The sequence below is a fragment of the Genypterus blacodes genome, unplaced genomic scaffold, assembly GCF_046128005.1.
Source record: "Genypterus blacodes isolate CSIRO-AG114 ecotype Tasmania unplaced genomic scaffold, CSIRO-AGI_Gbla_v1 ptg000030l_1, whole genome shotgun sequence".
NCBI classification, from domain to species: Eukaryota; Metazoa; Chordata; class Actinopteri; order Ophidiiformes; family Ophidiidae; genus Genypterus; species Genypterus blacodes.
In genome coordinates, this window is record NW_027466843.1 from 5,232,966 (window position 1) to 5,254,535 (window position 21,570).

The window sequence follows — 21,570 nt, forward strand, 5'->3', positions numbered from 1 at the left end:
AGGGAGGGGGGGGGGAGTGTTGAGGCTGGCGTAGACTGGCGAGGAGGCCAGGAATGTGACCTTGCACAAACACAGCGCCTCCTATACTGTGCATGGAGGGGTGGCAAGAAAAGTGGGATGAAGCAGATTCAATCAAAGCAGCAAAAGGAACAAGAAAGACAAAAACACAGAGACAAACATCAGTCATGAGCTGTTATTGACGTGACTGCAGGCTGAAGGAGCTTCAGGGAAATCTGTCAAAGAACCTTTTGAGGTGGCAGTAAAAAAACGTCCATGTAGCTGCAGGGTTCAAACACAAGACAAGAGTAGCACGGGTCACAAAGAGGAAAGGCAAGTCATCCCGCGTCGGCTGTAACTGATTACACTAACAGCCTCTAATAAGTGAAAATTGCTGTGGAATTCTGCCGGCTTTGAGGAATGCAGTGATGGTCTGAGGAAGCCGAAAAGTCAGTCACGAGATCCGTGGGCGACCAGTGACTCTCAGATACCATATGTTCTGAAATGACTTAGACAGTTGTTTACCCTGAGAGTCAAATGTAGCGGATAATCCCCACAGCAAAATGATTTCCTTTATCAGATCTGATGAAGCAGATTTTCAACCATGTTTCAATTTGCCACTACTTGTTAACATACCACCACATCTCATTCACAGAACTGGGCCAAGTGTTGGAACAGAGGCTGTGTCATTAGTCTACATAGGTCTGTATTGCTTGCACTGAACAATGGTCAGGAGGCATCAAGGGGGACTTCTGAAAGTGTGTAACATTATGATTCACAGTGGGATCCCCCAAGGTCAATTCCCAGTCCACACTTTCCACATAACACAACTTTCAATACCAGTAACACCAGTTTGTCACCTAATTCCTAAGAACAGTGGGCAGACAGGAAATTTGGGAGAACAGAGAAACGGAAACAGAGTAAGAAGAGCCAGACAGACAGAGGAGAAGAGATGAGGCCGGGCCAGTTAATCACAGGAACCGCCAACTCCGCTCTGCCCTGCCTAGGACCCGACCCAGGGTGCTAAACCACTTCCTCTTTCCTTGGGTTTTCTCTTCCTCCGCCTCTATCCACCCTCCTCCTGTGCTGCAAATGTGCTTTAAGTCTGAAAGAAAAGGAGTCCAGGTAAAAGGTCAAGCTGTTGGGTGGATGCCCGTCATTGTGTTCTGTTTATATATTCCCAATAGTTTATATTTAGATCAGGAAGGCACTCCCAGCACGGTGCCTCTAACCTCAGCTACAATCAAGGAAAAAAAGATGGCCCCTCACTCTTGGAACCAGGAATTTTTAAGTGTGGTGTCAACAGGCTTTAAAATGCTGGTGTGAGGAGAGAGTGTGTCTGTGTGTGTGTGAGAAAGAGAGAGAGGAGGGGAGGCAGTGGCTCAGTGGGTAGTGCTTCTGCTTGGAAACCGGAGGGTCGCCAGTTCGAGCCCCTGCCGAGGTGCCCCTGAGCAAGGCACCGAACCCTCAATTGCTCCCCCCTCTGCGAAGGGTGGTAATGTAATGTAAGTCGCTTTGGATAAAAGCGTCTGCCAAATGATCGTAATGTAATGTAATGTAAGGAGGGGGGGATAAAAGGATAACATGAACACAAATATATACTGGTATACACGTGCAGTCAGGCACAAGAACATCCAGAAGGAAAATTTCATGAAAACCTATTGAAATGAAAGAAACCTATAATCTGCCTGGTGATGATCCTGACACTTTTAAACTCCCTCAACAGTAGATGCTTTCATTCCACTCAACCGGTACACAAAGCTCCAATAATACTTAATTCTTGACCCTAATAATTCCGGGGGGCTCCTGTAACAGGCTGAGGAAGAGGAGGGCGGGAGTGAACCGGCTCCATTGTTTGGGCCTATAGGAGCGATAATGTACAAGCTGATTGTACAGAAGATACCAACAGCATCAAAGTAAGAATGCGAAAGATGAGAAAAGTGTGATGGTTGAAAATTATGGCAATGACACTTAAAGCTTCAGATATCCATTTTCAGCTTTTTAAGAGCTTCTTGACACATTAACAACGCCTCTAAACAACCGCTTGCAACTAGAAACATCCTCTTTGTGATCGGGAAGCCGCGACACTGACTGCTCACGAAGGTACACTGAGTGCCGGAGGAAGGTCAGATCGACTGTGCCGTTAAAGAGCCCGGTCTCTGGAAACTTCTTGTTGATCAGTGGTGCGCTTGTGTTGTGGCAGAGATAGTAAAATTAACCATGAATGAGCCGCCTTTCATGGCCGAGCAGCGGGAGCCTCCAGGGCGTTGCATGCCATGTTACACTGTCACAAATGTGCCATTCCCGGGGGCTTAAATGGTGGACATACAGACGGGGCTTTGAAGTGTCACAATGAACACTGGGCTTTGTGCTCAGTCAAGTCCCCCCCCCAAAACTCATATCCCCCCCGCCCCCCCACCCCCAAAAGACCTGGGTTCCATCACATAGGCTGTTACATAACTTGCTTACAGGAAGTCGAAGTGATTTAATTGAAGAAAAATGGCAGAGAGCCTTTGACCTCTTTGAAGTTGACGCTGCACATTTTTGCAGCTTTAGTCCCCCTGTAAAAAAAAACATTTAGGAGGGAGCATTGGCCAAAAGGTAGGCGTGCACACACACACACACACACACGGACAAACATACTGACAGCCTGCACATTTCCCATGAAAGGATTTCAGCGAGTGGTTGTAATTAGAGAGCGGGAGAGAGAGGGAGAGAGAGAGAGAGTGAGGACTCCCAGCAGGCTGGGAGACAACAGGGGGTAATATGACAGCATCCTCCCCACGTCTCTCCGCCCCTCTGGTTATTGTTTACCAGTGGACGGACGACACAGGGGGGTGTTTAATGAACACTGCCCCCCTGCTGATTGTCTGAATGCGGCTCTGTCCATCCATAGCTTCCTGATGACCCCGGGCATTAACGGCAGACGGCTGGCAAAGAGGTTTCGGAGCCAGAATGGCGCAAATGGTCACCACAGATTGAGCTGGTTCATCAGGAGTGCAGAATGTGGACGATGTCACACAGTGCAGAGAAGCTATTCTCTTATCGCTAAAAAGCTGTCTGGAGTGTTTAAAGTTAAATGTGTGTGCGATAAAGGGAATACATTTGGTCATGGAGCATCTGATACAAAGACAACGCCACGACAACCAGCATCCTTTATGAACTAAGCACATGCGCTTAACTCATTTCCGACCAAAGTGGCAGGTAGAAACGTCAGCAATGTAACTGAAAATTGACCAAGACTAAGAGCTGAGGTGAAAAGTTAAATAAACACAGGGTCAAAAGTTTCGGGGATCAGACAAGACACCCAGTCTGGCTGTTATCTTGGAAAGGCGACAGGCTGGATGGTTTAACAGATGAGTCTAGGAGCTTATCTGGACTTGCATCGTGTGTTTCATAGTTCCTGTCCTCCTCTCACACACTCCCTCCCTCCCTCTTTCTCCTGCCACCTTTTTGCCTCGCTCCTCTCTTGTCCTAAATTGCCTTTGTAAAACCATGAAAAATAAGATATGGCATTATCTTTGCTTTAGGTGTGCAGAGGCTCAAACAAAGCTTAAACCAAACCCAGCATGTGTGTGAGGACACAATGAAAGGAAAGTCAAGGACTCACCTGCTTTTTCTTTCTCAGGAAAGGCAGTCGAGCTCTGTGAAAGAGAAGAAAACATGATTTTATAATCAAATCAATTCAGCAGGATTCAGCATGTGAGAGCAAACGCAAAGAGGAAACTGTGAATGTCAGGGAATCTGACTCTTATGACATCACAGGCGTTACTTACTACCTGTTGGTGCTGAAGACGTTAAGTTTGCTTCCTCCGACGCAGCCCATCCAGACTTAACTGATTCTTTTTTAGCTTTTTAATTTTGTATTCTTCATTACACATACAAATACAATACAAATACAAATCATTTCCCCTTTGCGCAACGTCAAAGCTGTCATGAGAACCTTCATCAAGTTGTTTTCACATGCTGAGTAATGCTCCCCAACTGCAACATCCAACTCCTAAACAAACATGTAAGAGTGTGTTTGTGTAATAGAACAGAATGACGTTAGTGCGGAATTTATCTGCTGATTTATCAACGGTAACTTGTGTTCTCTGAGTGAGGATAACATCTCTGCAGACGGTACAAATGAATACGATTAGTGTAGAGAGATATGACGGAAGAACATCCGATTCTACAGACAAGAACACAGAGGTTCTGCATACAGCATGTGACCACGCTTCCATGTACAGAATGTGCATGTATGAGTCCAAAAGGTCCCACGTATCGTTTTCTGTGCTGTTCTGTTCTTTTAAGCATGATGACCAACACTAAATACGTTGAAAATATGCAGCGAGTCCTAGGAGTCTAATCATAGCAACACACCGAGCGTCCATGCATAGTTTTCCAATGTGCAAATGGCTAAATAAATGGTCACAAATGATAGTGAGCCCACCAGAGACTTTTGAACAAATATAACACTGGAGGTCACAGCAACGTGTCTCGCCTCTGATCCAATGTTGACTCAGAGCTCGTTAACGTCAGACATTCCTGGTGAAATCACAGCGTGGAGTCATAGGTGAATGTCATCATTCTGTGCATATTATATTTCCTTCTTTGGATTTGTTTTGGATTCGAGGAAATACTGCAGCATCAGTGAAGGGTTTCTGGAAAAAACAGTAGCCTTGTGTTATTTCATTAGGAACGCGCGAGTGTGTGTGTGTGTGTGTTTGTGCTTGCATGTGTGTGTGTAGGGCATCAGTCATTTGGAATGCAGAGGTCTTTCTTGCCTCTGACTTTTGACCCCAGGTTACATGACTGACCTCCACACCCTGACCTGTTTTAATCCACGCTGCCCTGGAATAGATCAGAGAGAGAGAGAGACGAGGACGAGCGACATTCTCACTCATATTTGTCCACTATGAAGCTTAAACTCTCTCCCCGTCTCTTATTTTCCTGTGCAGACTCATTAAAGTCATTAGTGAATGCTTTCAAGCCTCTTTACACTTTGGCACCAACTTAACAAGCAACATAAAGTCGATCTAGCTCAGTTCCAAATGAACGTTATCTCTGTTTAACCTTTTATGAATTTACAACATTGTGTTTATCAGGCCGTTAGCACTACATCTCTAAAGCACACCTCATGCTTGCCAAACTCACATTTAGACCTTTGAGAGTTTTTAAGTGATCCTACGGCTGACTTAACCTTAGCCCTAACATCTGACCTGGGCCCCCAAGGACTACCAAGCACCTTTTCCCCATCCAAGAGCTTAGAACAAAACTCTATAAGAGCAAAGGTCTTTGTTTGATAAGAGAATATTCCTGTTGTTATGTAGATTTAAAAATTCTTCACTCACTGAATCATAAAAAGTACAACTGCGAATGAGCATTTCACGTGGCAGGAGAGCGTGGAGCGTGACTGCAATGCTCGGGCTCATACTTGTGATTGCAATAGTCAACATGTTGGCTGATTCAGGCCGGATAAGGCGTTGTCTTGGTCCCAATCTGTCCCACTCAGATCTTTCAGAAACCTTTTGGGTGAGCTGGCATAAATACCTTAAACGCTTAATCTGAATTCCAAACAGCTCCTTCACCTGTGGTAGGGCCTCTGTGGGTGTGTGTGTGTGTGTTCATGTGTGCACAGCCAGACTCATGCCAGCATTTAATCACTTCATGGGTCATATTTCAGACGTAAAAATAGTGGGTAAAATTCCCTCCGAGGACAGATTGCTTTACAATTTATTGCCAAATAATGACCCAAAACAAAACAAGAGAGAAGCGCCAGTCAAAGACTCCTACACACTCCAGTGTTACTAAATCACCTGCACAAATACAACAACAACAAGTGAGCTGGAATCAGGGATAGATGTGTTCTGTGCTGTTTCAGCTGTTGGCCAGAAGTAATATTAGCTTTGCTTTTTCAGCCACAACAGTGTCCTCATTGCATTCCCCAGTGTGTGTGTGTGTGTGTGTGTGTGTGTGTGTGTGTGCAGGAGGATGATTCAGTCTTCATCATGATCACAGTTACAGCCGTTTGCCTTTTTTGCTTTTCATCAGTCCAATTTAAGATGGCTCCATAAACTGGCTCCAATCTTTCTACGACAATTGTTAAAGATCATCAATGTGAAGTATGTGTAAGTATTGCACCTTTGTCACAGTTCCCTGTGTGCTGCATCAGTCTGTGTGTGGATTTGTCCCAGAGCTTATTATTTGATTCAATAACACAAACAAGCCGTCAAACAAAAACCTCACTAACACCCCTCAGGTTCAATTCTCATCTACAAACCTGAACCTGCAGCGAGAATGTGCAGAACATAACGGATTCATTATGGGAGGTCCATGTGCCTTCTCCACTAACAAGACATTTCACTTCACCAGTGGGCGCCCTCCCTATTGTGTAAACACCACACCACTGGTTCCTGTCAATGACCCATGAAGTCACTTACACACCATGTAAATCTCACCCTCGCACAATGCCGTGTTTTCCGTCATAATACCGATTCTAGTTGAATAAATACGAGCAACGGAGCACAGAGCCGAACAAGAATGTGAATGACTGGGTACCAGTAAGTACCAGTGTTTTCATAGCACCACGGTCACATATTTTCCCTGCGTTGTCCCTGGCACGCCACAGTGCAGGTTGTCCCAGTGTGGGGTTGCACAGGTCGTGTCAGGTGTCCACTGGGGAGCTGTAGGCTGCAGAGCACACAAGCGTCAGCTGCCTCATTTACTGCCACTAATTTACTGGAAATGGCTTGTGGAAGGGCACAGGGGGGTATGGTATGTGTTTGCTTTGCTGTGTGTGTGTGTGTGTGTGTGTGTGTGTGTGTGTGTGTGTGTGTGTGTGTGTGTGTGTGTGTGTGTGTGTCTGGATGTGATTTATTTGGTGGCTGGCTTGTCTGGATGGTTATTATCATTTCTATTGAAGGAGTAGTTTTACCACAAGCCATTTGATTTCAGTAATAATAGTGCAGTTACCAATATAAATAAGAAGAGTTTACTCTCTCTGGATGGAGAAACTCCAACCACAATCACTATTATAAAGCGTAACATCAACAATATGTTTATACTGGTCAGGCACATGTCACAGCTACTGTTAGGCAACGGATCGGTAACATGTGAAGAATGAAACCCACATTGTTTGTGGTTACACGCACAAGCCTCTCTGTGTGAGATAACAGGAGATGTTGAGCAAGGCATTGGCATGTGGCTCTTGCACAACAACACCAACCAGTCCACCATGCCTCTCTCGACCCCCGCCACCCTCTCTTCCCCAAGCCCCCCCACCCACTCACCCTCTGCAATGCAGCTGCAGTATGTATGTGTGTATGTGTGTGTGACCACCCATGGTCTCTGCTGGCCAAGGATTAGGGGGCTCAGTCTAACCCAAACCTTTTTCTCCACCACTTAGCGCAAATGGCTAAATTGGTGCAGATGGCTTATGGTCAGGTAAGCTGGCGGCTCCGGCACTAGATGTAAAAGGTAATTGTGTGTGAGAGAGGCATTGTGTGTGTGTGTGTGTGTGTATGTGTGTCCATGTGTTTGTGTCCAGAGCCCCAGGAGATGTTATCTGGACCTCATTTATGTTTTTTGACTGGCATGAATGTGCTCTTTCTGCCCTGCACTTATATAGGAATTTATTCTTCATGCTCTATCGACCCCCGAGTGCACGTGTGCAGGGGAACGTGGGAAACAATTCCATTTCACCCTTCTCCTTGAGGAACCCCCCCCCCCCAACATTCTCCCTCGCATCCCTTTTCCACATTTTAATAGTTTCCATATGTTACACATGAAGTGTGTCAACAGGAAGTGATTCTGTGAAAGATTCTGTGAAATGATGTGTTGAAACATTTCCTGCAGAAGTGTCCAGATGTTCGCTTTAACGGCCATTTGGATCCAGAACGGCTCTCAGCCCAACGTGGTGACAAAAAGGTCTCAGTGAGTGTGGATTGACAGAAAAAAGAGAGAGATTATTTCATAACACTGGGAATCTTGGTTTGTTAAGTGTTTCAGAGTTTAATGATTTTAACACGCCATGCAGACACACACTCCATGTAGACACACACTCATCTCCACGGTAGCCGCCAGCTGAGACTTGGTCCTCTTGACGCAACCTTGAGTCATGAGATATGATCTGTGTCGGGGCAGGAGGGGGACGCTGAAAAAGAGTAAAAATGGGACCCCCCCTATACAAGCACACACACACATTTGCCTTTGTTTACTAGAGCAAGCCAAAGCAACAGGCTTCTGGTTTCAGGCAGTGTCTGGTGGGATTTAGTGCTGGGGCCCCTGGAGCATAAGCTGTGAACTGTCGGCCGGCCCTTGGAATCCATCACCAGACAAGACAATAACTCTTAACTTGTCTGACTATAAGCCTCTTCCTCCGAAAAGGCAAAATAATCACCACATCTTGCGCAGGTAGCCATGTATAACCAGAGGTGGTCTCTGTTTTGAAGCAAAACAGGAGGTCTGCTCTCATATATGTAGGAGTTAAGTCTCTCTGAATCATACTGTGTTTTCATGCACTCAATCAAATCTGCTTTGGATTTTGTTCCTGTCTATGAATCATACCAAAAGCAAAAATCATCAATTACAACAAGATGTCATGTTAGGGCTTAAAAAATGTATTAAAGGAATAATGTAACAAAGGGATATTGGGTCTAAGCATGAGTGTAATAACAGTTAGTATGATAACAATTAAGCAAGTGTGGTGTAATATTATATAAAAACAAATGATGTGATATCTGGGTCGACTGTTCTTCCCAGTCGATTGAATTTGACTTCTGGACCAGAGGTAATAGGGATAATAAGCTCTATGAACCCTGAACCCTGAACTGTACTAACAATGCTTGGCTGTGGATTAACCATCGACAATGAGAGAAAACAGAGTCGCCTAACAACACAGAGAGATTATGCCGTCTTCTGTGCGAGGCTGGGGTGGTCCTATCGCAGCTCTGTGATATCGCCAGACTGACTTACCACTAAATGCACACAAGACTCTGTAATTCAGGGGGCAGGGACTAATAAAGGGCAACCAAAACATCCTGCATCCAAATTGTCCCTCAGGGAGACAGGATGTCTTTGCTGCCCATCCACCTGATCCATCCATCCATTCATCCATCAATCCATCACTTAACTGGGCAGCAGGCAAAGCAAAGGAGCTAAAGGGGATTCCAAGATGTTTCCAGACCTGGAGGGACACATAATCCCTCCATCATATTCTGGGTCTATACCCTCTGGTCTCTAACCAGGTAAACATACCAGGAACCTTCCCAGGAAGCAACCTGCTTAGACACTCCAACCTCCTCATTGCAGCGAACTCCTTGAAAACCAACCACCTGCTTTCCTCATTCTATAGCTCGCTTCTGTAGGTAAATGTTGGAACTCAAATCGATTACAGCATCCAAATCACTGCAGACGCTACACCGATCTGCCTCTCAATGTCGTGCTCCAACCTGAGGGAAAGTTGTTGTCTGGAATAACCGTTGCCGCAAGTGAACTACATTCCTGTGTATACATGTTTCAGCATCTATGAACTGTGCACAGACAGTGTATGTATGTATATTTGTCTGTGCATCAATCAGTTTGTTTGTTGGTTCTGTGATTTATGGCGCTTCATTATCAGCAGGCTGCAGGGGTGTTCCCAGATGGCTGCGCTCTCCAGTCATCCCTAAGATTTATTGTCAACGAGTGCATCATCCCAAAAATATTCTCTGCAAATTTTTTACTGTCTCCTTTACGTAATATATTGGTGTTGGGCTTCACTGACTCGGTACAGTCAGGTAGACAAAACACCTGGAGGAGAAAACTGTCATTCCACAGTGTGAGCACAACCGCACAACCTAAGGGTCTGACTACAGTTGGTGGATGTGTGGAGCCAGGGGTGAAAGTATTTTATTTCTTAATGCTGCCATACACCAAACTCAAACACGAAGATATGCCATTTATATTAGATTTGGATATATTTAAAAAAAAAAAAAAAAAAAAAAAAAAAAGGGTCTGTGTGGGAGTTCCATGTTCTCGTCTGTGTTTTTGTGGGTTGGTCCCAAGGTGCCGCACTATTGCTCCACTTCTTGTTTGGTTTTTGCTTCATGATGCTTCTCTAATAACAACCAAAAACAGACACAATATACATTAAATGATTGTTAAATCTTTGTTCTTGGATTGGATCTTTGTTCTATATCTTTGTTCTTGGATTGGATCTTTGTTCTATATCTTTGTTCTTGGATTTGACAGGAAGAACAAGATTTCCTTGTGGGGTAGTGAGGAGAACTTAATTTTCCACATCCTGTCCCAAACACACGTCTTCTTTTTTTCTTACCCTCTTTTTTTTTAACCACAACTGCTGTGTTTGCCTCACTGTTGCAGCTGTGCTCAGCAGAGCAGTGACCCTGAGGACAATGACACCACACAAAGCAGTTAGTTTAGCCATGACCAGGGACAGAACCATTACTGGCACCTCTTGTCAGCCTTAATGGCGGTTGGTTTCACAGCTCGCTGACTCATTACGGCCTACTGCGGTCTTTAGGCTGCATATGTGGGTGGAATGTGATGCAATTATGGCTGCTACAAGTGGTATTTGACAACGGACCAAGGACGGCGGTAAGTGAGAGCAAACGTAAAGACAGGAGATCGCAGGAAAAATCAAGGTGAAACAGGGAAAGTAGCAAAGTAAATCTTTTATCTGAGTGAGACAGTGACAAGGTGCGGCTGTGATAAAGGATGTTTGGGGACTGTGAGGCTGCCAAAGCGGAACACAGAGGAAGGACAGAGCACAGATCTGCTAGTGACCTTAGCACGCACACCACAGCGCTGCTATTGTCCCCCAAATCACAGACAGATAAATAACCACGTGCAAATATAACCAGCTGATAACAAATGAAGTATTTCCATCATTTCAAAGTTTAAAAAAAGGCCTCTATGTCTCATCTATGAATCAGCTCGGTAAATCCACAGTTATGGAAACTCCAGCGGCTCCAACATTACCATCAACCCGACAAAACCAAAGGAGATAACAGAAGTTTTGTTTGTAGCACTGTTGCCCAGGAGATGGAATACAGATACAAATGAAAAGGTCAAAGGTTGCCCTGTTATGGAATGTTTACCTAAAGATGGAAAGGATGAGCGCTGGTATCGGGCAGCACATTCCCTGTCACCATACATAACATGTAAAACACTCCCGTGCTAAATTTAACACACTGTCATGGCCTCGGCCTCGTAAACTAGTAGAAGTCTTTGGGGGATTCTAACTGTGTCTTGCTGGTGGGAACGTTCAGGACTGAAGGTGACTGATATGTTGTTTCCGACTGTAACATTTAGAGGAAGGTGGACAGAGGTCAGTGTCGGTCAGACCTCCACCCGACGCTCTGACTTGGCACATCCTCTGTGGCCACACACCACTAAAAATAGATCCACATAACAAATGGCTGCCACACCACACACACACACACACAACAGAACATATTTGTGGAATGCCACTACATATTACACTTAACTGCACTAAATTCATCACTGAGTACCAGTAATACATGTTCTGAAATGAAGTTTGAGCGAGCGAGCCAAACCGTAGATGGATCAATGTACATTCCAAACAATACCCACCTGTTGCAACACAACAATGCCAAAGGAAAACAACATTATATGACACCTGCTACTCTAAGTAACAGAAACCTGCCAACAAAAACACTTTGGGCAAAGAATGGCAAATTACCATGAGAAATAAACACCTGCTGTGGCACAACATCCGCTAGAAGCTGGTCCTACACTCCACGCGAGAATAACAGCCACCTGCTGAAGGCTAACAATAGCCAAGAATCTATTCACTTCACCCCTGAGCCGTGTGTGTAACAGCGAGAGAGTGATACTGTACTCATGTTCACTCATCGCCAGTGTGCAAATCCACGTAGCACCACTTAACACTTATCAGGGTTACATAAAAGACAGAACAGTATGTTGTTTATGTGCCTGGTACAATCATCCCCAAAGGCTACAGCTGTCAAGCTCTTGTATGAATTCTTCAGAAACATGTATGTGTGTGCGTGTGTGTGTGTGTGTGCATATCTTTACTTGTTCGATCTACAGTAGTAACAGAAATGGTACCTGGGATCCTTAATGTGGCAGAAGATGGACGGAATGCAAAAGCAAATGTCCTGACAGCCTCTAGAACATGAATCTACACACACACAAGCTACACACACCAAACCATGCCACCAGCATGATAAGACATGATTACACATTTTCAAGTTTTCAAGAATGAGATTCCATTGAACATCTGCTGACAGAAAAAGTATTACAAAGTCAGAGTGAAAAATATTTATTTTTGGTGGTGCTGGCATCAGTTTATCTTACTTCTTCCCAGAATTCCATGTTTGAACTCTGACTGACCTTCAACACGGAGCTGCTTATCTTTGTACGTTATTTGTCAGGTTTGTGTGGTAATCGTCCTACATACGACCCCTTTACACTCAACTGCTTGGAATTCCCATTTATTTGAGAGTGTGTACAGTAGCGGTTTGTGTGTTAACGTTAGTCCTTAAATGATTGCTCTTCACATTTACTTGCTTAAAAGATATATGTTGCTTCCTAACTTGTGTGAACTTGTCAAATAAGAGCGAGCGGTTGTCGGGACATGTATAAGGCTGAACATGCCACTGAACACACTGGTGATTGGCTGACTTTTGCAACACTTATTAATGTATTAGGTTTGTTACAATATGAGGATCTGTTTTACCATTTTACAACTAGTTCCATTTGAATTTTCTCAACCAACGCTTAGAGTAATAATTTGATTTAATTCATCTGTCTCTAGTAATTACTGAGGTTGGATAATTGATTGTTTCCAGCAACTTCAAACCTTGTAAAATGAACAAATGTGGTTCAATTCAATCTCAAACCTGTTACATCTACGTCCCATCTGCCACTTGTTTACATCATTTAAAGGATCTGTATTGTCTACGTGAAAAGATTAAGTGGGCGTCACGACCCGCGTCTGAAAGGACTCAACAGCCCTCTACAGCTATGAAGCACTGAGAATCCTTTTCATGAAGTCATTGTCTCATTGGCTTCAATCAATCACCCTGCTGGGCCTCCACTGTAAAACGTCTCCCATTAGGCTCAGTGAAAGCACTGTTTACTCAAGCTTTGACTACTTCAGGGTGGAGTTTGTGAACAGCGGCCATAATAAATAGCCCATCATGGCGTACGTTACTCAGTGCCATGTAAAGTGGTAGGAACAAAATAAAGAAATACAGCCTGCTTTTGATACAGCAGTAGAGTTATGGCACGCAAGAGGCTCAAATAATGTGAACGTGAACAATAACAGATCATTCAGGAATGTGAGATGCCCCCTTTTGTCTATGAATTCTGAAATGTCTTCAGGTTGCAATGTTATCTTCTACCAAGATGAGAAGATAGTTTAACAGAAACATCGTGTTTTGGATTTAGGATATCCCCAGTATTCATTACTACATCATTGGAACTGCTAATGTCAGTATCTGGCATTTCTCTGTTCAGATTGTAACAAACTATTGCTTCTGTAACAATCCACCTCGTCGAACGTGTCCTGCACTGAAGGAAATGGCAAAGCAGGGCTGACGAAGTCATTAAGTGTGCAAGCAAGGGGTCTCAAGACCCAAGTCTCCCTTAAACCATGTCCCCCCCTGACCCCCCTGCCCTGGCTTTTCACCTCTTAGACCCCTCTTATGACCCTTTTGTTAGGGCGAAGGGGTCTAGATCCCTGGAACCAGCTAATTATAGAGTTTAACGTCTGCTTGGCTAAGCCCTAAGCGCTGGAGGACATTCCTGCAATTGGCAGCGTCACTATGAGTGTGCCAGTATATGTTTGTTCCCTTTGTGTTGGCTGTTGGTCTTTTTAAACCTTGTAATGTTGGAGAAAGTCTGTCCCTGTGCAAACAAAACGAAAATAAGAAGAATAGAATATGCCTCATCACTAAACTTGGCAAACTTATCTCAAATTATGTGACGACACAAAACGGCTCAGAGAAAAAGAAACACAGCAGGTAGAAAAGTCTGTGAGTGAGGGGAAAAATAAAATATTCAGTAAACCCATGGCCTTTCTTCAAATGATGCAGCTGGTATTTGCTCATTCAAAGAGGCTGTGGGGAGCTGAGCCACCTGTTTCAACCTCAGCCAGGACATCTTTCTTTTTTGTTCAATTTCACTTAATGTCCTGCTGATTTTGGTATTCACATTTAAAGATTTAATAGAGAACATTTCCTGACTTACTCGATTCTTCGGTTTTGCTCCGAGGACTGGTGCAGCTTCTGAGGTTGGAGCCACTGCAGCAGGAACATGCAGGTGTGAATGTAGAGGGTTTGAGCTTTGCAACGTTGCGACTCCTGGTACAGATCCTAAATCCACCTCCTGCACAGAGAATACACACAGATGACTACAGCATAATGTGGGGGTTAAATTATTGGGATAAACAGTGTGCTTTTGTAAATCTTTTCCAACATTATATGAACATAGTGACATGCAAAGCAGCTCGGAGGCGTTACAGAGAGAAAGTGAATGAATGAAAGCTGTATCTGAAGCTTCAGACGTCTCCTACAAGACCCCAGGAGTTATAGAGCCCTCTAGTGGCCAGTAAGTGGGTGCGCGAATGCAACATTGCATCATATAGAAACCAGGACCAGGTACCAGGAGTTGGCGTCTGCGGAGGATAGGGGTGGTGTCCATGGAGGAGGTGGCGCTGAGGGCGTTCTCAATCTCCTGGTCTAACTGGTCCAGCTTCATCAGCAGTAGCACCATGGAGTCCAGACGAGCATGCTCACGCTGAAGAAAGAGACAAGCAAGTTCAAAACACAAATACTGGAGATAAAATGCAATGGCGGGCGCAACGACAATGGGGTACAGTGGTTTGCTTAAGGGCACTACAGCAGGGTATATGTTTACCTACACAAGGGTTCATAGCATGTCACTCTGCTGCTGCTGCATGATACGATGAAGCGTGTTAACATAAAAATAGGATTAAAATAGTGTATGGTATATTAATATGAACTATATCAAGGATCCAATAAGCACTGGTAAGCAACATAACGATGGAGAAGTGAAGCAAACATTCTACTGCATTCTACTGGTCATTCTTTAACATCTAGACAACTGGAAACATTTACTATTTGCGTTAAATGGAAGGCATCGCACTTGTCCTCATCTGATCTCCATCATTTCATCAGTCATGAGGCATGAGGTGACACTGGTCACACACTGTGGCAATTCATCAGCCTGTCGCTCCCTTTGCCCATCAGCGTGGCAGGACAAAGCACTGCCAGCTGGACCAAGGGTGCAGTTTGTTCTATTTTGACAAATGGACCCTAGCCTGGACCGAGAAGTGACATTTCAGATGATAAAGGTCATCGCTACAGGCTCTTGTTCAATAAAGAACAACAAGATGAAGCAGAATGGCTAATACATTGGCCTAGACATAGCTCATCCACGCTGTCCTTTATATCAATCAACATGAAGGCGATCCTGATTCATCTTGACCATGACACACACATACACACACTTTGGCCTTTCATGCCAAACAAACGGCATCTTTCTTTCACTGCCTTTCTCTACTCTTTCACCTCCTTTTCCAAGATTTCCTGGTGATAACATACATGTATATCCACAGTGTGTCACCATCTGCAATCCTACATGAGCTTTTATTCCATCTTCATCCTTTACATTCTTTGCATATCTTTTTTCAACCATGTGGCCATGTCTTGGACTTACTTCCTATATTTGCCCCTCATTCCTCCAATCTGTCCTGTTAATTAGCAAACCCAACACTGTCTGATAACAGGACTTACTAACTTATACTGACCTCAAGTGGCACGAGTCCAGTAAGACATGCTGAGCTGAGCTACTCTCTCATCCTTGCACTCTCTGCTATCTCCATTTTGTTTAATGGGATACAAGCAATCATCCGACAACTTGTAAACGCTGTCCTGAGAGCATTTTGTTTTCATTTTCGCCGTCTCGTCTCTTACTCTGGCTCCGGGTGTGGCTCTCTGTCTGAGATTGAAGAAGCACCCCGAGAATTGACATCACTGGTCCCAAACAGATGTTACAATCTGCACAAACACACTTGTTTCTTGTTAAAGATTTTATGACAGTGAGCTCATACGACACATTGACACTCTGACTGCATGTCTGTGCAAACGTACGGAGGCATGTTAACATATTTACCTGAAGTTGACCTTGTTTTGATGGATTTTGTCAATATGTAGGTGTGCAACATTGAAATTTGATATTGGATTATGTCGATGGATCATTTCCTGACAGATATCATAAACATTACATGTTAGGAGGCTGATCTGTTTTGATGGTGTGTGTGTTAAGTTTACAGTGGGTGTGTACATATGGCAGCATTCATATGAGCCGTGTTGTGACTAACGCTAATGCTTGTGTGGATGACAAGCTCGTGGATTCTGGATAGAATCTGCGCCATGGCAATCAGGCTACAGCTCCAGCCCTGTGCCTGGCTCCAAGCTCCAACCCTAATAATGTCTTATGACTGGTGCTTACATTTATTTTCCAGTTAGAGCCCAATTAGCCTGTCAAAAGCCTTTCCTATTGGATTTGCTGAGGGAGCAAATAGACACGTAGGCCATGTGTGCCATGGAAATGCCTCTCACATTGATGCATTCATTGGCATTCTTAGCCAGTCGCAGCGCACATGACTACTTTCTGTCTCCTTGGCAAACTATCACAATGACTCATTGTGTCGTGGTAAAACAATGACATCTTTACGAGGCCACAGTGAATGAACAATAGCAGCTGGATGGAGATGGCAACAACAACTGTAAAAAGAAGCCAAGTAAAAAACAAGTGCACTGCAATGTCAGGCACAGCAGAGGAGCCATGCTTTTAGGGGGCATTCTGGTGGTCCGGATGCTCTCAGAAGGTTTCTTTTCTCTTTTTCCCATCCCCATCCTTTGAGGTTTGTATTACATTCCTCTCAACTTCCTGTTTTTTGAGATGGGAGACAGTTCCCACACTGTCTGAACTGCTAGACCCCTCCTTCCCTTTGCCTTACTCTCTTTTTCATGCCCGTCTCACACTCACAGTGGCCTGCATCCCATTTGTCAGACCTGTCCACTGAACCGGGGGCCTCTTTCTCTGATGACCTCTGCATTGTGTGCAATTTCATATCAGACTATTGCATTTACAAGATTTAACAAATGGCGAGAGTGAGAGAGGGCGAGAAAGAGAGAAAGAGAGAAAGAGAGAGGGATCAGTATAACAGTGATGTTGCCAAGTTGTCTGGTAGCAGATAAAGAGACTTGAGCCAGTTTGGCCCTGAGGTCAAGATAAGGTCCTGTTGCTAAAACAAATAAACAGAGAAACAAAGCCCGATATCGGGTTAATCTCAGGCCATTATGTAAACCAGATGGCTTCAATTTACAGAGTGATCCTGCAACAACACGGTCCAATGGAGACATTATCATTAGTTACAATGGATGTAACTCGTGCCTTGTACTCATTTTGTCAGAGATAATTCCTAGCTGCTGCTGCCATTGTCCACTAAAGAAATTAATGTTTTGTGATTTCCTTTGAAGATATATGACCTCCCTGGAAGATAATGACAATGTTAATTCATATTTTGTCACCATGGCATCCATCTCTGTGTACCTGATATGAGCCGATGCATCAATAAATGCTATGCATGCTCATAGTGTATGATTGCATTAAGAGTATAATAAGATTGATCCAGTATGTCATTACAGTAACTTCTTCAAAGCACATTTTCTGGGTAAACTGGGAGCATACAGTATGAAAATACACCCTGTGGTGGAAACGCTGTGGTGCTCTCAAAGAGAATTCAAGCCATTACCATATGGTGGATGAATTGCCTTGGCGCCTTCCAGTTTTATGGCTGGATTCATCTTTTCAAGTTCCAGGAGCCAGGTTTTTGGATATGAAATACAAAGGTTTTAGGTCTTCCCGAGATTCAAACAAAAGCCAGCAGTAATAAATGTGGCATAGGTTTTCCATGTCCCTACACTGGGTTATGATCTCAGAGGCCGCTCTCATCTTTGGCAGCTGATGAGGTGACGTCAACATGCTGCTCTGACTAAGAGGGGCCTCCAACGTGCAAAACACAGAATTTATTTTCAAATAATGCAATGATAATACTGGACAACTTCAGGGATTACAGAACGAGTCTCTGGCAACCGCGGATACCACCAAAGCATGTCAGCGAGTGAGTGGGCTCATATGTTACGCACTCAGTACCGTCGCTGGTTCCAAGCGTTGCAGCAAATGTTGCGCAACATTTATTAAATTCTACTTTAGGAAAATAGTGGAGAAATCAGTACTTATGACTAAATGGCACTGAACATTAGCAAATACACTGAAAATATTACAGCAAGTACAACAGAACCTCGCCAAACCACAGAATTGGCTACAAAACCATACGCTGTCACAATATTTACACCATGGACCGGCTAACTTCCCACAGGCCCTCACATTACACACTCCAGTGTAGTAAAAGTGCACAGTACACAATATGACAGCAGAGGAAAGCATCAACCGCACCGCATAGCTGACTCACCTATTTACCTTCTACAGATACACCATAGATAAAATGCAAACGTGTTTATCTTATCGATGTGTACATTGCATGCCAACTGCATTTTGATGATACTTTTCATGCAGGAACACAATTTTCCCTCTGACATCTGCGCGCCAACACAAACTCCACCCTTCACTCATTTGTTGGCTGAGATTTCGCCGCATCTGTCTAAAGCTACATTACTAAAATTAACTGACGTGGGGATTTTTTCCAAATTAAACACTGTGAGCTTTGTTATTTACAACTGGATGATCATCGTCAACTATCAAGTGTAACAAGAGTTAAACTTCCCCTCAATATGGTGCGTGTCCAAACAACTTGCCTAAATAAAGAATCGCTTGTTTTTATTTCCGAATGACGAACACTGCAGTTGCTAATAGTTCATAAATTCTGTGTCAGTGCTCTGGCCTTTGCTGTGTTACAAAAAGCCAAAATTCGTGAGCTGCTTATTAATACTGTGACATTTTTGGCACATTGCTGTACCCAACACGCATGCTGGCTCACACTGTGTAAACACTACTGGACATTTGGAGATTGCGATTTACGCTTTTCGCCCCAGAGATCATTTTGCTGTCCAGCGCAGGGTCCATATGTCCTGTGAGCTCTCAAAGCCCCTTCGTTGGTAATCTCCATGCCCTTATAGGACCTTGTTTTGCTGTGAGCGATTGAGAAAGAGTAAAACATTTCACAGATCCCCCCACTCACAGATCTGTAAGCATGTGAGAGTGAAGTCATTGTTTTCCAACCGTCTTGCCAGAGAGTGGGACAGAAATTATTTGTAGGCTGTGTAATGACCAGTAAGTGTCCGTCCATGTAAAACAGAGCTGCATTTTGGTTTACGGCGCCAGAAGTGTGACTACTTCACAGAAAGCAAGCAGAAAACATCTTCTCTCACCTCTGACGGCAAATGGCACCCATACAAACTTACATGTATTTACATAATCTGCCTCTGATGTATTGAGTCTTACCTTTCTGGTACGCACTTTCACCACGTTGTCCTCCTTCTGATCTCCATCCTCACACATCTGATCTAAAACTGGATTGGCTAGTTGTGTGCCACTGTAAATGATCGTCTGTGCTGCCTCCTCCATTGCAGAGAATGTGACTCCAGGCCTGTGGCGTTCACTCTGACCATCTGCCACCTCACAGGCAGGTGACTCACTAAAGTAACTAGCCTGGGCTTGGTTGCCATGGAGTCCTTCTGGTGAGAGTTCCTCACTGACCACTGTAGAACATGATGGCAGGTTTTGGGTGTGTTGCTCAGCTGTATGGTCATCGCTCGTATGGGATGATGGAACCTTTGGACTGTGGGTGACATCCAATGCAACGTTCTCTTGAGTGTACGGTACAACGCTGTCATCTGCCTCGGTGAGCCTGACCTCGTGGATAGTGTCCAGTTTTGTACAGCTGTTGTCGAGCTGTAACTGATCCGTGATAGTTTGCTCCTCACAAAACGTTGATTCTTTGAATGCCGTGCTTCCATCAGTGTTTTCTCCACATACAGAGCTCTTTATTGCCATATGCTGGTCTGCACATTGAGTAGTGTCTGTTAGTGTTGGGTGGTCTCCTTTCAAACACTCAAAAGCCGACTGTTCAGAGGACATATTGCTATTGATACAAATATCAGACGATGAATTTCCCCCGTACATGACTTCTGCTGCTTTTCCTCTGCTGTCCTCTTGCAGCCTTTCCTCTCCCTGAGCCGCGTTCACTGCTGTCACTTCAACATTGTGCTGTTCAGGCAATGTCTGGTAGGATACCTTAGAATCACAAGCTTGATCCAATATTCTCGTACATGCAGGATGATCTTTCTCTCCTTGGTGTGAACGTCCCTCAGTGGCTTGTGAGTGAAGGTCTGATCCCGATCTTTCATTGAGAGGTTTTGGATCTTCCAGCTCGTCAGCTTCTATGTCGCAGAGTTTCCTCACTGCACCATCACATTCTGCTGTTGCCTCCACAGTCTTGTCAGGTCTTGATATTACATCACCACTCTCCTTGATACTAAGCGGGCACAGCAGCACACCAGGAGGTGAAGCTGCATTTGCACCAGCTTGGCTCTTGCTGGAAATCTTTTCTTCCTCAACATCTGGCAGGTCAGCTTTAGGTTCTAGTTCAGTAGCAGAGGACTGGGTTAGTGTGGCTTCAGAGATTTCAGGGGAGCAGATGTGATCCTCTGTATGACTCTCCTTTGTTTCCTTGTCATCTGGAAGTTTGCCAAACGGTTCACCAGCAGTTTCAGACAGCATGGGCCCATTGTTTGAACAGATAGAGATGCATTGTTGCTCTTCAGCAGAGATATATCCTATACTTCTAAAGACATTATCATCCTCGCAGATGTCATGATCCTGATTAGTCGTTGTGCCAAACTCACCTTTGCCATTGCTAGTTGAGCTATTACAATTACTGCTATCAATTGCACAAGAACTATTTCCGTCGCACATCTCACTGCTCAACATACAGTATGACCCTCCGCAATCTGCAGTGTCTCCTGTGTGGAGATGCTCAGATTCAGGGGGTCTTTGGGGAATGTCAGCATCAACCAACTTGTCAGCGTTATGCAACAGTTCTTTTTGTAAATCCCGAGACACAGGTGGTCCATCTAGCTCCAACTGTTCTGACTCATCTGCCTCGTGTTCCACAACTGAAGTTTCCACCTCAAACGTCTGAGGCAGGTCCTCTGAGGGGGGTTGGTGGCAGCACTCTGGCATAGATGCACACCTCGTCCGTCGTCCTTGTTTGGAACCGGCCAAACTTGTCCACCGTCCCTCGCTATCAACCCCATGACAGCAGACCAAGTCCAGATCGTCATAGCTGTACTGTAATCCTGATGGGTGAGTCACATGCTCCTCCCAACTTCGTTTGCGTATTGCTACTGGCATGGTGGACAGCTAATGCTAGAAGAGAAGAGAGGAGAAAAGAACAGGAAACCGATTAATGTCCTGATGCAATGGGTTTAACTGAACTTGCAGATGGCAATGGGATAACTTCTGTTTCCGTTTCAGAATTAACAGCAT

At 44.4% G+C, this 21,570-nt stretch overlaps 1 protein-coding gene across 1 annotated transcript in view; it reads right to left on the bottom strand.

Moving 5' to 3' along the window:
• The window catches only part of dlc1 (DLC1 Rho GTPase activating protein), a 70,201-nt gene that overhangs the window by 47,383 nt on the left and 1,248 nt on the right, over positions 1–21,570 (bottom strand). The window contains exons 2-5 of the mRNA XM_076145200.1: positions 19,525–21,450; positions 14,635–14,769; positions 14,221–14,358; positions 3,608–3,641 (exon numbers count right to left, since the gene is read on the bottom strand). Of these exons, the coding sequence (XP_076001315.1) occupies positions 3,608–3,641; positions 14,221–14,358; positions 14,635–14,769; positions 19,525–21,435 (2,218 nt within the window). The 5' untranslated portion in view covers positions 21,436–21,450. The remainder of the gene's footprint in view (positions 1–3,607; positions 3,642–14,220; positions 14,359–14,634; positions 14,770–19,524; positions 21,451–21,570) is intronic.